The sequence below is a fragment of the Condylura cristata genome, unplaced genomic scaffold (genome assembly GCF_000260355.1).
Source record: "Condylura cristata isolate star-nosed mole 26May11 unplaced genomic scaffold, ConCri1.0 scaffold00021, whole genome shotgun sequence".
In the NCBI taxonomy this organism is placed as follows: Eukaryota; Metazoa; Chordata; class Mammalia; order Eulipotyphla; family Talpidae; genus Condylura; species Condylura cristata.
The window spans coordinates 12,110,052-12,123,914 of NW_004567122.1; the positions used below are offsets into that span (position 1 = coordinate 12,110,052).

Consider the following 13,863-nt stretch of genomic DNA (forward strand, 5'->3'; position numbering starts at 1 on the left):
CCAGGAGAGGTCTGCCACGCCATGTGGTCACCTCCGGGGCAGGTGGGAATCGAACTCATGAGGAAGCGGCTTTAGATTCTCAGTGCTGTGCTTCAACCCGCTGCGCCACCAGGGAGGGCCCAAAAATACCTTTATTTTTAGTCAGTTCTCTAGCTCATATTTCTTGTTTGCTAAATGATTTGGTATATTACTCATTTTGGATAGAGAACTTAGTATTTTTAAAAATTTATTTTTAGTTTTCTTTTTTTCTGTAACATACACTTTATGTGTTTTCACTCTTAAAAAAAAAAAGACACCTGTTATTTTTAGGCATCAAGTTTTACAACTCACAGGATAAGGAACAATTCAGAATATATGCTTTTAACAGTTTAATATATGCTCCACTACTGTGGAGATAGATTGAGCGCTTGAAATTGAAAAGTAATTGAGTTGCAGTTTGGAAATGTCTTCTTGGAGCTTTAAAACATATTTTTCAAACTACAGAGCTTTAAAGAAGAGGATAGTCATACTTTAGAGTAGATAAACAAATGCAAAAAAATCTCAAAACACAAGACTGAAATTTTGAAAGAGAAAAATAAAGAAGGCCCTCTCTGGTGGCGCAAAAGGTTAAAACAAGGCACTGTGAGCTGCCCACAGCCCCTGCAGTGTTTATGAATTAGATCCCCCACCAGGGAGGTAGCCCACGTGGCTGGGCAGACCTCTCCTGACCTGCCTGCTGCACCCCTCAGCAGTGTGTTTTAGTAGATCCTTCTGTTCTGCTCCCCACTTTGTGTCTGGTGAATCTTTTACCCCCGCACCTTTGGCCTGTACCCCCATTCTTGTGTGCACAAATAAATAAATCTTAAAAAAAAAGAAAAAGAGAAGGAACTAGTGTAAATAAAATTTGATCAAATCAACAATTATTGGAAGGAAAAGGAAGTAATAATTTAAGATACATGTTCATCCACTAAATGTAAACTGAAGGAAATAATCCATTACAAGAATGAGATTACATAAGATAAACAGGTACATTCTAGAGGAGTCCTCAACTCAGCCATTTTTTTAAGATCCCTGGTTCCTTTTAGATGAAGAATGATGATCAGAAACAATATATATGCATTGCTATGGGATTGTATTACTACTAATTTTCAGGGAACCAAGGTAAGAAGTAACTGTGCACACGCACACACTGCCCTACTACTCTATTAAAGTGCACTGTGTTTTTGTTTTTGTTTTTAAAGATTTATTTATTTATGAATACAGAACTGGGGTACAGGCCAGAGATGTGGAGGGTGAAAAGATTTACCAGAGACAGAGTGGGGTGCAGAACAGGCAGATCAACGAAGTACGCTGCTGAGGGGAGCAGCGGGCAGGTCAGGAGAGGTCTGCCACGCCATGTGGTCACCTCCGGGGCAGGGATCGAACTCATGTGGAAGGGGCTTTAGCTTCTTAGTGCAGTGCTTTAACCCACTGAGCTACAAGGGAGAGCCCCATTGTGTTTTTTTTAATACTCCTCTCCTGCTTCTCTGACATGGAGAAATTATTTTGGTTATCTGGTTCCTATTATTCTCATTATTCTTGATGTACTTACTTATTTGGTCAGTCCTTTGTATATTCAAACTCCTTGCTGGCCCATTTGAAAAGTAAACTTCAGTACACCCTTTTCTACCAGAGCTGTTCAAAAGATTGGCCCCAGGCCACCACTCCTTCCCCCCACCAAGGAGCAAGAACTGAAAAGTGAAGCCCAATAAAAGAGAAAGAGCAAGGAGCTGTTACTGTGTTTAAATAGATAAAAATCAGTACTGATAAAAAGTAGAATGAATAAAGTGTTTTTGAAAATAACCTAGATGATTTGAAAAAGAGCTTAGTGGAATTTCTAGAAGAGGAAAAAAAAGTCAAAATTAAAATTTTCAGTGGTTGGATTTAAATAACGTGGACATACCTGAGTAAATGAGAGAAGATTGACAGATTGTCCGTAGTGCAGCAGGAAAGAGGGAAAATATGAGAGATCGCTTACCAATCTCAAGAGGACAGAACAAGAAAGGGATCACGAACATTTATTCTTATTTTTGGAAGAAGACTAGAAAAAAGGCAGATTCAGTATCTTAGTATAAATGGCTGACAGCTTTCCAGAAATGGATACCAATTCACAGGTATCACAGGTATGAGTATTGCAAGCAGAAATAGAAAGGCATGTAATGTACCAATTGACTAATGGTTGTAAAATTGAGTAACAAAGAAAGAACTCAGACTATTCCTCCAGTAAAAGATTACCTCCAAGGGAGCACAATGGTTAGACTGGAACTAATTTCTCAATAGCAACCCAAAGAAACTAGAAAACAATGTTGAAAGAAATTAACTTCCACCTTTAATTCTAAAATTAGCAAGCATAGTTCTCAATAATATGGGTGAAATAAGACTTGTCAAAGAAGCAAGTATGAAAGAATTTGTCACTACTTTAGCAGGCCTTTACAAAGAAATTATAAAGAGGTCACTTACATAGTAGGAAGTCTAAGCCATAAGATGGAAATGAGTTGAAGAAGTGAGAAGGAACAGAGAAGGTGATTAATCTGGAAAAGTATAAAGGGCAGAAATAGAGTTGGGGTATTTTGATGAGTAGTTGTGACTTACAGGTAGCTTTAAAGAATTTCTATGTAATTGCCTCAGTTTTTCTAGTGTTTCAATCAGGCTTGAATATTTTGAATTTCTAGATTTTGAAACACTCATATTCACTATAAGTATAAAATGCATTGTCTTTCTAAATAGTTGCACTTCCCTGTTACTTTGAATTATTATATCTTTTTTATTTTCCATTCAAGAGCAATGAACAAATATATTATTAATAGCATGTTATACACTTTCCCTTCTTGTATTTGTCTTGAAAAATACCAAAATGTTGATAGGCTAACAAAATAAATTCCTTTCAAAATTACTTTGATATTTGTCATACTTTAGAATTTCTCTCATATCACTAAAGAAGGGAATAATTTGTGGGAAGACAATCCTGTGTTTTTTAAATGCTTAGTTTCACTGAGTAGTAGGCTTATAACTGCTAGAAAGAAAAATGGGTTTTATTTAACCTTCATTCTGCTCTGCAGTGATTGTGTATATTTTACTCAGATCAGAATGATACTCTCTGTAAGCACTATGTATACATTGTAATAAATACATATGGTGTATTCATTTAGTCTTTCAATGATCAGAACAAATAGGAATGCTATTATATGGTATTTTTCACTCAGCAAAAAGAGTGCTCTTATTATCACCTCTGTTTTACAGCCCATTAAACGAAGACTTAAAGAAGCTATATACAGCCTAAGGCTTCTCAGTAGTTTCAAGAACAGTTTATGAGACCTTGCTACTAATTATTTTTATTTTACAGCTGTATTTTACCTGTAAAATAGACACAATAATACTTGAAACAAGAACTACTAGAATCATGGAATATCACATGATGAGTTTCCTTCTGACTTAATATTATTATTTTTTTCCTTTTAGGTTCACAATATTCTTGCAGAAATGGTGATGGGGGGAATGGTATTGGAGACCAACATGAATGAGATCGTTACGCAAATTGATGCACAGAATAAACTGGAGAAATCTGAGGTAAGAATGAAAGGTGCCCTAGTTAATGAAGGTAGTAAGCATGATTGTAAATTATGCATGATTTGTAGCTTTCACTGTTTGTCCTTCAGTATCACCCTTTAGGTACAACTGGAATAATTTGTTTTTAAGAAATGATGATTTTATGATGTTGAATGTTCTGTGACTAATATTCACCAAATAGTTTTATGTATTCTTCCAGCCACATATGTAATTATCAACACATATAATTCCAAGTTTTTATTGCTTAAAACAAAATTTTTATTTAAAGAATGGAGTAATAGTTGCCTTATCAGGAAACCTTAAAACCCATTTTTAAAATGTATGTATTTAGTATTGTAAGACAATTTCTGGAAAAGGAAAGGGAGAAGAAGTAGGATTCTCTTGAGGGAGTAATATTTTAGTTCTATTTTAGGTGCTTAGCAAGCCTGAATGCATATTGAGAAAATACTTCATTACTTAATCTTTTCCTTTTGGATTCTTCCCAGAGGTCACTGGCAGTCAAATAAGTCACATATTTTTATAGCGATACATGTGTTTGTGGCTTTTATTGGTTTCTATGAGAGGGATTTTGTTCACTACATACAGCCAACTTTGTGCTGTTGGATTGGATGAATGAGAAACAACACAATAGCTTTGTGCTTCATAATTTTAGTGACTCTTCTTTCAAGTGTTAAGTTGAATAAATAAAATAACAGGTACTGTAGCTGGATCACTTAATTTCTCATTATTTTGGTTGTTTCTCATTATTACTATAGCAGAAGTTTAAGAAGTTTGATAGGTTACTCAGAACTACTTGTTTGAGGTACTTTACCTCTGGTATTTATAGTCATAACTCAGAAAAATAAAATTTATAATTATTAGCACACACTCAGGTGTTTCGTTGACTTACATAAATAATACTATAAATGTAACATGATATTAAAAATACACTAGCATTAATTTACAGCAGGTGAGTACTGAAAAATGTTTATTTTGTTGCCACTATTCAAGGGTCATTTTAACAAAATGCTATATGTTCAGTAGAATTGAACAGGAAACAGGATGGTGAAATCTGAGGATTAGGATCCATTTGAAACTTTGTATAACATTTTTCAGTATTCTGTTTGAATTTAAAAATAGTCCTACATTTCTCCTTATCTCAATTATCATTCTATTGGTTTCCCAAAGGAAAGGCTTGTTGTAATGGTGAGAAAGAGCTTACCATTGTATCTTAAGTAACTGTCTATTTTGTGAGTTTTCTAGCCAGTTTTTAAAACAAAACTTTTGAAAAGGGGGAAACTGAAACTATGTTGGTAGAGAAAATTTTGATTTAGATTAAGGAAAAGGACTCAGATTATTACTTAGCACTGTTGGTTTATAATGTTTAGTATGGTAAGAGATTGGCTATTAACTCTAAGCTTACAGTTTGTAAAGTCTTAAAAAGGAAAACTTGAAATTTATTTAATCTGTTAAATCTTTCTTTACAAAAACTGCACGGATAAAGAATTTAAATGCCAAGAGACAAAAAGTAACACAGACCACTAATAATCTAAAATGAATGAATGAGGTAATTTGTGAATTCTGTGTAGTCATCTGTAAAAATATATTGATCTCTTGTCTGGAATTTTAACATTTCCAGGTATTTAATGCTGTCCACTGGTGGTGTCCTTTTAAAAACTTTTTTGAATTCTTTTTGTCTTAGTTTGCTCTATATAATGACAGAAAGTCATAAGAAAGCTCATGTAATTATATAATGGATGGTTCTTTTTGATTATCCAGTAAAACTTTGTTAATCAGGCATTTTTCCTATCTTTTAAACGTGGTAAAGTATATAATTTACATTTTCATTGCAAATTGCTATAATACTGTAACACACACACACACACAAATCTTACACAGAAACAGTGCTATTTAAAATAGTTTAGAATATTGGTGTATACTTTCATCCATTATATTTTAACAGGTATACTCAATTATCTGCTACCAAATTAGATTTTTTTCTCCTCTACAAGAAAGTATGTTTTAAATATGATTAGAGACAAATCACAACATAGAAATGTTTTTCTACATGTGATACCTGCTAATATTTTACTTTTAGATGTGCTTTGAAGTTAAAGGCCATTGTAAGAAAATTGCATTGAAAATTACTTTGTTTTTCGTAATCTGTAATTTTTCAGTAATTTTCATATATTTTGAATATGTTTAGGAGGCCACCAGTTTTATTCCAGACACACTGAAATGTACATATTTTCATATGGGTTCCATTTCTTTGTTAATTAAACTGGTTAGATCTGCCAGATATGTGTCTGCAAAATAACCACAAAATTATTTGAGAGCAAAATGCAAACTTTTACTAATCTGACTCTTACCAGGTTTCAGTTAAAAGTTATTTTGTAAGCTAAAATTTACCAAGAAAGACTTGATTAAAAATGAGGAATTTCATGGTTAATCAAAAACTTGGTTATCATGTTTTAAAAATAAGTAGTATTTAGAATAACATTTATCTTTTGAAAATGAGCATGAATCTAGTTAATAGCTTTTACAATTTAACACGGGTTTCTTTAAGTTCCTTGACTTTATTATATTAGCTGAAAAAGAGTACATTTCCAGTTGCAGACTTAAATGAGCCAATTCAGTTCCTAGCACCTTTGCAAAGGGAGGCAAATATGCGGAATATATTTTCATCTGTCCTGCCTATTTTAATGGTTTACTGTGACATTGGGGTCTGGGGAAGGAGGGTTTAAGTTGGGAGGTTGGTGGGATTTCGGGGAAGTGTAAGAGGTGCCCTGGAATTCACCTAGCAATAAAAGGACTCCCTTGGGGTGGAGGTAGAGGGGTGGGGTTGGGGAGACTTTTAGCCTTTATGCATTTCATGGTTTTTTTTTTTTTAAAGATGGATAAATGGGTCTGAATTTAGTCACTACTTTTTTAAAAGCCAGTCCTCTTTTTTCCTGAACATCCTGATCTTTCTAGCTCTTTCCATTCTTCTCTCTTACAGACCTTTATCTTTCAATCTCCCAGACAGGACAGGTAGACAAGGTATTGATGACTTTGAGAAAAATGTACTTTTACAAAGGGAAAGCAAAATGATGTCAAAGGCAATTAATTATTTAGGCCAGACTCAAAAATTCTTTGTGTTAATGAACCCATACAGTCCCTGTAGCCTATTTTCCATTCTAGTTTCTTCTTGTAGTTTCTTCATCTTTTATTGGACTTAGTGTATTTTACTAGTATATCATTGATGTCATGTTTGTTCTGTTTTGTCTGCCTGCATTGTAGAAGGAAAGTTTAAATTTTTTTGTTTTCCTTTTAAACATTGTCATTTAACTTACAAATTATATTTGTAGAAATGACAATTTGTATCTTAGAAATTTGGAATTTATTTTGAGCATTTTATGGCAGAACCAATCTTAATTTAACTCTCACAGATTATCCCTCCTCCTCCATCTTTCTAAGTTAGGGTTCTAACATCAGTTTGCCTGCTGGGTTTTGGAAACTGAATTTAAAAACAAAAACAGAACCTTCAGAGTTTTGAATACAAAGTGGGAACCAGTAAAGGCTTAGAATAATGACTGTTAAACAGTACTTTTTTTTCCTTCACAATGGTTTTCAGTTCCAAAGTCTTAACAGAATTGCTTTTACAGTTTGACTAACTTGTTATTCCATAATAAAAATAGCCAACAAAAAATAAGATCAGAACTCTTCTAAAACTTGAATTAAATGCCATAACAATGGAATTAATAAAATGAATTTCTACTACAACAACCTTCTGACATCCAAACATCATAAGCCTTACAAAATATTGTAAACTCTGCAAAGCATATTGACAAATATTGAAAATGTTTTTTCAATAAATTCCCAGTTTTACAAAAACAAATTTTCTGGCATTTCCTTTGTATTTTTTCACACCATAAGTTGTAACTACTTTTTTAAACTGTAGATGGTCATGAACAATTTTTTTGTGCAAAATTATTTCAGCAAAGTTTATCATGTTTATAGGCTTACATTAAAAAAATTCAAAATGAAAGTGCTTTATTTATTGAGTCCCACAAAGGAAAAATATCTGTAAACCTAACAAGTTAGATTACCTTCCTTTCTAATTAGGAAAATGCCACTGAGACCTTTGACTTGATTTTTAACACTTAATAGTTTCTGGATGTTGTTGAGAAGTAGCAACATTCAAATGGTGTTTTAACTTAGTAGCCTAAGAGCTTGGGCTAGGTCATGAAGCCGGGTTACCACTGTTGATCACTGGCTCGTTATGTTTGGTTACCACTGTTGATCACTGGCTTGTTATGTTTTATCATTTGAACAGAGAACACATAATGTAGTTATTCAGCCCCATTGATCCAAAACACTTGCTAGTGTTTGAGTTCCTGACTTGATGTTAAACTGCCATGTTCTAGCAAAGGACCATTGACAATGTGGGTCTTATAATTTCTATTGCAAGAGCTCGTAGTTACCTATCTTTTGAAATCAAGCGCCTGTTTTCAACAAATAGAGAAAAAGTGGTCCAAAAATGCAGATTATTGGAAAGTTAGGTTGTGACTGGCTTTGTCCCTAAATTTTGACATACACAATTATTTTGTTTTGCAAAATTATGGAAAGAACCTGAGAGGCTACTTGTAATCATCAGAACTAGTTATATTAAATCCATTACTAGTCTTAGCCACATTTTTTCACATAGGCAGATCCTATGTCAGAAATTTTAACTGTAAGATTATTTAAAATGACTAGTTATTTGGAAACTTTGAAATTTTTAAACTGTAATTTTGATTTAAAATTTTAATAAAATGACACAGTTCTTGCTCTCTAGAGGATTGTATCCACATTTCTCATTTGTTTATAATTTTGATATTAAAGCACTGCCTTTAAAGCAAAGAGCAAGTGTAATACTAGTTTCCAGATTAAAAGTTACTGACCTTCAAATTCAAAAATAAAAATGTTGACATTTTCTATTTGGCTCAAAACAATGCTTTCAAAATCTGCCATTATTTTGTTAATGATTTTGAGTCTGAAACCATTTGCTACTGTGTTTATTAATGTTGATGTTCTTTCACTTTGCTGTTAGGTGAAAATTATGAACGTACATATAACAACCTCCAGCAGGAAGGGTGGGTAAAGGTTTTAGTATGTGCAGTTTCCAACTACCATCTCTTTATGCCATATATCAACCTTGAAAAAATATTTTAAGATGGTAGTATGGTATTTTATGTCTTAGATGAAATAAATAGCTACATTCTTTTCTGTTCCCTTCAAGTAAATTGCTTATTGCATGATGAAAAGGGGTCCATAGATTCTTAGAAATATATATATTTAGTAATGCTGCTTTTTCAGTTCTGCTTGCATACATTTTGTTTATTTTTGGGTCTGGCAATTTAAAAACAAAATCAAAAACAAATCATATCCATCCATTACTATCTTTGTGATTCAAGTGCTTGAAATTTCCAAGAGTATGTCTGTATAAGTCTTCTATCTGTTTGGCCTCATTTGGTATACTTGCAGACTTCATTTTGTTTTCTTTCTCTTAATTCTCTTAATTTAATCTCATGGGAGAGAAAACATGACCATTCTTTTATATACTGTACTTCATTCTTTCATCCAGTTCATACTCTTTAACTGCTTCAGATTCATATATTTGTTTTTGTTAGTGGAGTTGCTGCAGTATCAGCTATGGTGGTGCTTGAGTATAACATAGATGGAAACAAGTTATTTCTCTAGTAGGGTTTCATTCTATTTTTTGTTTTGTGTCAGTTGTGTAATCTCAACTCTTTAAGAACTATCTTGTGCTGTCAGAAATTCCTTATTTTTACCCTTTAAATTGTCCGTACTGCTAAGAACTCAAGTACTCCCTAATTCTGTAAATTTCAGTGTTCAAAAACTTGTGTTAGTAGAACTTATCTTGTTGTTTTGAGTATATATTACTGGAAAAAATTATAACTGAGGTGAAAATTACTTTATACCTTGGCGTTGGCAAACTGATTTCCTAATAGGAAATTACCTCTTTCACTCTCTATTCTTTAATAAAAATGCTATAGGCTTCACTTTCCTAGAAATCTGAAAGTGAAATTTGTCTTGTAGGTGTTCTACTGTTAGTTACCTGAGTAACTGTAAGTTTTTTTTGTTTAAGCCCAAAGTTTTTATGTAAACATTGATAGCTGATTTAAGCATCAACTTTTACTAATTAACAATGCTCATATTTTCTTTACATTTTATATTCTGGAATCTAATTTCTTCAAAATTTGGTTTACTTAAAACTTAATTGAACTAGTTTCCAATTTGTCTACTTTCTATCATTTAAATTCATGTTATGACATAAAAGTATTGAACATGCTTGAGAAATAATTTGATTCTCTTAATAATTCATTTGCGTGTTCTGAATAGTTACCATCCTTTGCATGTCTATGGCTTGCTGCTTATGTTTAGAAGAATTGTAGTTCATTGTACTTAGAAACTTTTTTTGGTTTTATGTAATACGAACTTGGCACATATACGCTCTTTATATCCACTGCTATATTGACTTTATGTATTCTCGTTAGCAGCCAGCAGTCGACACCATCTTTGGTCACAAATGACTTTTAACAGGATGCATTATAATGGTCATTTTCTTTGCTTAAGTTCACCTTACTATTCATTGTATAGGTTCTATGGAAAATATGTGTTTTGACAATGACATTTCATGCTGAAAAAATACTTTTACTATGTATGATCCAGTAAATATATTCATTCCCACACATACATGCTCTACCTACTCTTCTGTTCTCCATAGTAAAGTCCTTCAATAACTCATGACTTGTAAAATATTTATATTCAAGTATCTTATAAGTACTTTTGTATAGTCTATTCATTATTTGTAACCTGTTTAGAAATTCCAAGGTAAAAACACAGAAAGTTATTAACCTTTGAAGTAGAAAAATTACAGTCACCTACTTAGAAAAATGGATACCAGTTCCAGGATGTCTGTAATTTTGTAAAATAATTTTTATTTCCTTAGCAGACAACATACTTCCTGGTAAAAGGAAGAGCACCTACAAGATGGTAAAGCTCTGTGAACTGAATTCTTCTTTGATCAGAAACCATTGTAAATTTTGGTAGCTAGACATTGAATCTAAAATGATCATGTTAAAAATCATTTTGAATGTGATTCAGTCTACCCCAGTAATACTTGCTTTTATCTCCAGTAACTTTTGAGGAAGGGGGGAGGGAAGTGGGGTAAAATAAAACCTGCATTCCTTCAGGTAGGTACAAGTGTAGAGCTAAATCAAATTTTCAGTTATTCATCAAAGATAATTAACCTCCATTAAATTATGAAAATTGAATTTTCCTGCCCTTTTCAGTATTAAGTTGGGTATGGAGTTGTTCATCCATATCACCCTTATCATTGCCTCTGTGGACCCTATCGATTATTAATACTATTTGACTGATTTTTCTATTATTTCCAATTCTGAATTGATAACCCTTGGCTTTTATTTCATTGCTTAACAATGTTTGTATCCTTTATTCAGCCAATAGTTTACACTGGCCTATTTTGTATCAGTCAAGATTTTTCTCAGGTAACAGCTTTATTATTACTATTTTTTTAATTAACAGAAGAGGTAGGATTATATAAGAGAAAACTAAGATTATAAAAAGGGACTTTACAACTCTATTTCCTGTTCTACGTGGACATTGTCTCATATATGTAATCGAACAAAGGGGGAAGTTTGTTATTTAATTGTTTGCTTTTGTACAAAATTATGTATGCCACTGAACTCAGTGTTTGCTGGCTTTATTATAACATCTGCATAAAAACTGATGAAATCTAGTTGGTATATAAGTTAAACCTTAAAAATATGCAATTATAGATGTATCTGTAAGAAAAATATTTATGCATTTTTTATTTTAAGCATATTTTCTTACAAAGTTACTTTGCAGATTATAAATTTTCTTACTAGGATGAAAGCTAAATATTGTCCACTAGTCATTTTTACTGGAGTTAAAAAATTAATTCACTTCCGTATATTATCTGTTGCATTTCTGCTATTTTTGTAAATTTGCATACTGTAACCATAAGCGTGCATTTGTTGAGTCTGCTTTATATGACAAAATATTTTTAATCATTTCACTTTTACTAATCATCAAAGGGTTGTAGTCATCCTCTTGTAGTTTCCTTTTTAGCAAAACTATTTTCTGTGGATTGAGGCTTCACTTCAAAAGCCTAATTTTTTAGTGTTCTAGAACTTTCTGGAAAAACTTAGAAAAGCTTTTGCACCTTATAAATAAATAACAGCCTTTTTTTTTTGTTTTGAAATGTTTAAGAAAATAAACGTGATCTGCTACTTTCAGTTTTTATTTCATTGTACATCTTGATAATAAATGCCATTTTAAAAGCAAAAGTTCCCCAAATCTATCATAATTGTTGAGAAACTAATGTAAAATATGTTTCATGGTTGAAGGAAAATGTAGGTGAAAAGCTAGCTGTTTCCATTTGAATATTGTATGTAATCTTTAAGTAGTACAGGTTAATTTGTACTTAAATCTCGACATTGTTATCATTGCATGTATTCACTGTTTTCAATGTGTCAACTGTTTTCTCTTTATAGACTAGTATTTCATAGTACTCAGTCATCCCATACCAACATCTGGTCTCTCAACTTGTTATATGAAAATCTTTTATCACTGATCTCCATTGTAGGTGTTTTCCGATGCATTCTACCTGAGTTGTACATTTTTTTTTTCTTTTATCTGCTTCTGTATACAGGCTGGCTTAGCGGGAGCTCCAGCCCGTGCTGTATCAGCTGTAAAGAATATGAATCTTCCTGAAATCCCAAGAAATATTAACATTGGTGACATCAGTATAAAAGTGCCAAACCTGCCCTCTTTTAAATAAAAAAAAAATAAAGGCCACTCCCAGGTAAAATCCAGGGGGAAAGTCATCTAAGTTTACCATGCAGTTGTTTACCAAAAAATAGAGGAGGAGAGAATTAACTTTTGCTCTTGGATTTAAGTCAAGGTACTGTATAGATATTGTGTAAAATCAGTTTGGAAGATCAATGTTGGCTTTTCTTGCTCAGTGATTTTAAAGAAATTGAGTAGTTCTGGTATGGTCTTTTTTTTTTTTTTTCTTTTCTTTTCTAAATTGCATTCCTATGCCCACCTAAGGCATGCCTCTCCTCCAATGTATTGGCTATTACAGTATTTCAGATGTATTTGAGACATTTCTTAAATTATGTACAACCAAATATTGGTGTTTTGTATGAATCACAAGTGCAGCATTCCTTAATTCTTTCTGGTACTTGTCACAGTTGTTATTTAAAGAACCAAGTATGTATTGCATGAAAACATTATGACATTTTTCTTTTAGTTTAAATAAACTCCAAGGTAACTGGACTTCTAAGTACCGTTCTGTTCGCCTGATACCTACTTTAGCAATAATTTTTTTTAAGACCCTCTGATTCAACAAAGTAAATAAAAGTATATTTTATCACTGTTAAGTAGTTGTTAGTGTTGATTTATTTATTATTCAGAAACTCACTGAATTATTCAAAACTCACTTCACATTTGAAATGACATTCATTTTTATTATAATTCTACTTTATTATTATATGTTGTTTAATGTCTTTTGTGCTTACTTTATACATGAAACTATCATCGTATGTATGCATAGGAAAAACAAAGTATACATAGGGTTAAATACTTCTTCTATTTAAGAGATCTTAAAACATATCTCATGGATAAGAGGGTTCTTATCCTGTTAGTCAGGGTTTTCCAGAGATATGGAAACTGTGTGTGTGTGTGTGTGTGTGTGCGTGTATGCATGTATGTAGGGAGGGAAAGGAAGAGGGGAGAAAGATACTGAGAACTGATTTATTATAAGGAATTGGCTTATTTGGATATGGAGAACCAAGGAGATAATGAAGAATAATTAATTGATTAACAAATTAATTGTCATTTTGTAAATTTACTATTAAGTCCCAAGATCTGCAGGGTGAGTTGGTTAACTGCAGACCCAGGAGGACCGAGCTTACAGTTCTAATCTGAGTGTGAAGACCTGAAAACCAAGAACAGTGATGATGCAGTTCAAGGCTAAAGGCTTGAGACACAGGGTGAGCCAATATTCAAGTTTGAAGACAAGAAAAAGCCTGCCTTTCCTTTTTACAGACTGTCAAACCCACCTTCTTTGATGTTGCACCTTCTCCAAATTTCTGCTGTCCTTTCCTTCATTCCAGTCTGTAAATATGTATTAAACCTCAGCATTTTACTACAATGTTTCTTGAAAAAGTCATCCATGTCAGATGCCTTTATTTTCTATTTCCACAT

The 13,863-nt window shown here is 32.6% G+C and overlaps 1 protein-coding gene across 3 annotated transcripts in view; it reads left to right on the forward strand.

Annotated features, from left to right (window-relative positions):
* AP3S1 (adaptor-related protein complex 3, sigma 1 subunit) overlaps nucleotides 1-13,037 on the forward strand; it is a 46,219-nt gene extending 33,182 nt beyond the window's left edge. The window contains exons 5-7 of one of the 3 annotated variants that reach the window (XM_012727974.1): nucleotides 3,478-3,585; nucleotides 6,563-6,603; nucleotides 12,305-12,363. In XM_012727974.1, coding sequence (XP_012583428.1) covers nucleotides 3,478-3,585; nucleotides 6,563-6,598 — 144 coding nt within the window. In that variant the 3' untranslated portion in view covers nucleotides 6,599-6,603; nucleotides 12,305-12,363. Of the gene's footprint in view, nucleotides 1-3,477; nucleotides 3,586-6,562; nucleotides 6,604-10,103; nucleotides 10,125-12,304 lie in introns of those variants that run through there. The other 2 variants (XM_012727975.1, XM_004686645.1) reach the window with 2 other exon arrangements.
* The last annotated feature ends 826 nt before the right edge of the window (nucleotides 13,038-13,863 follow it).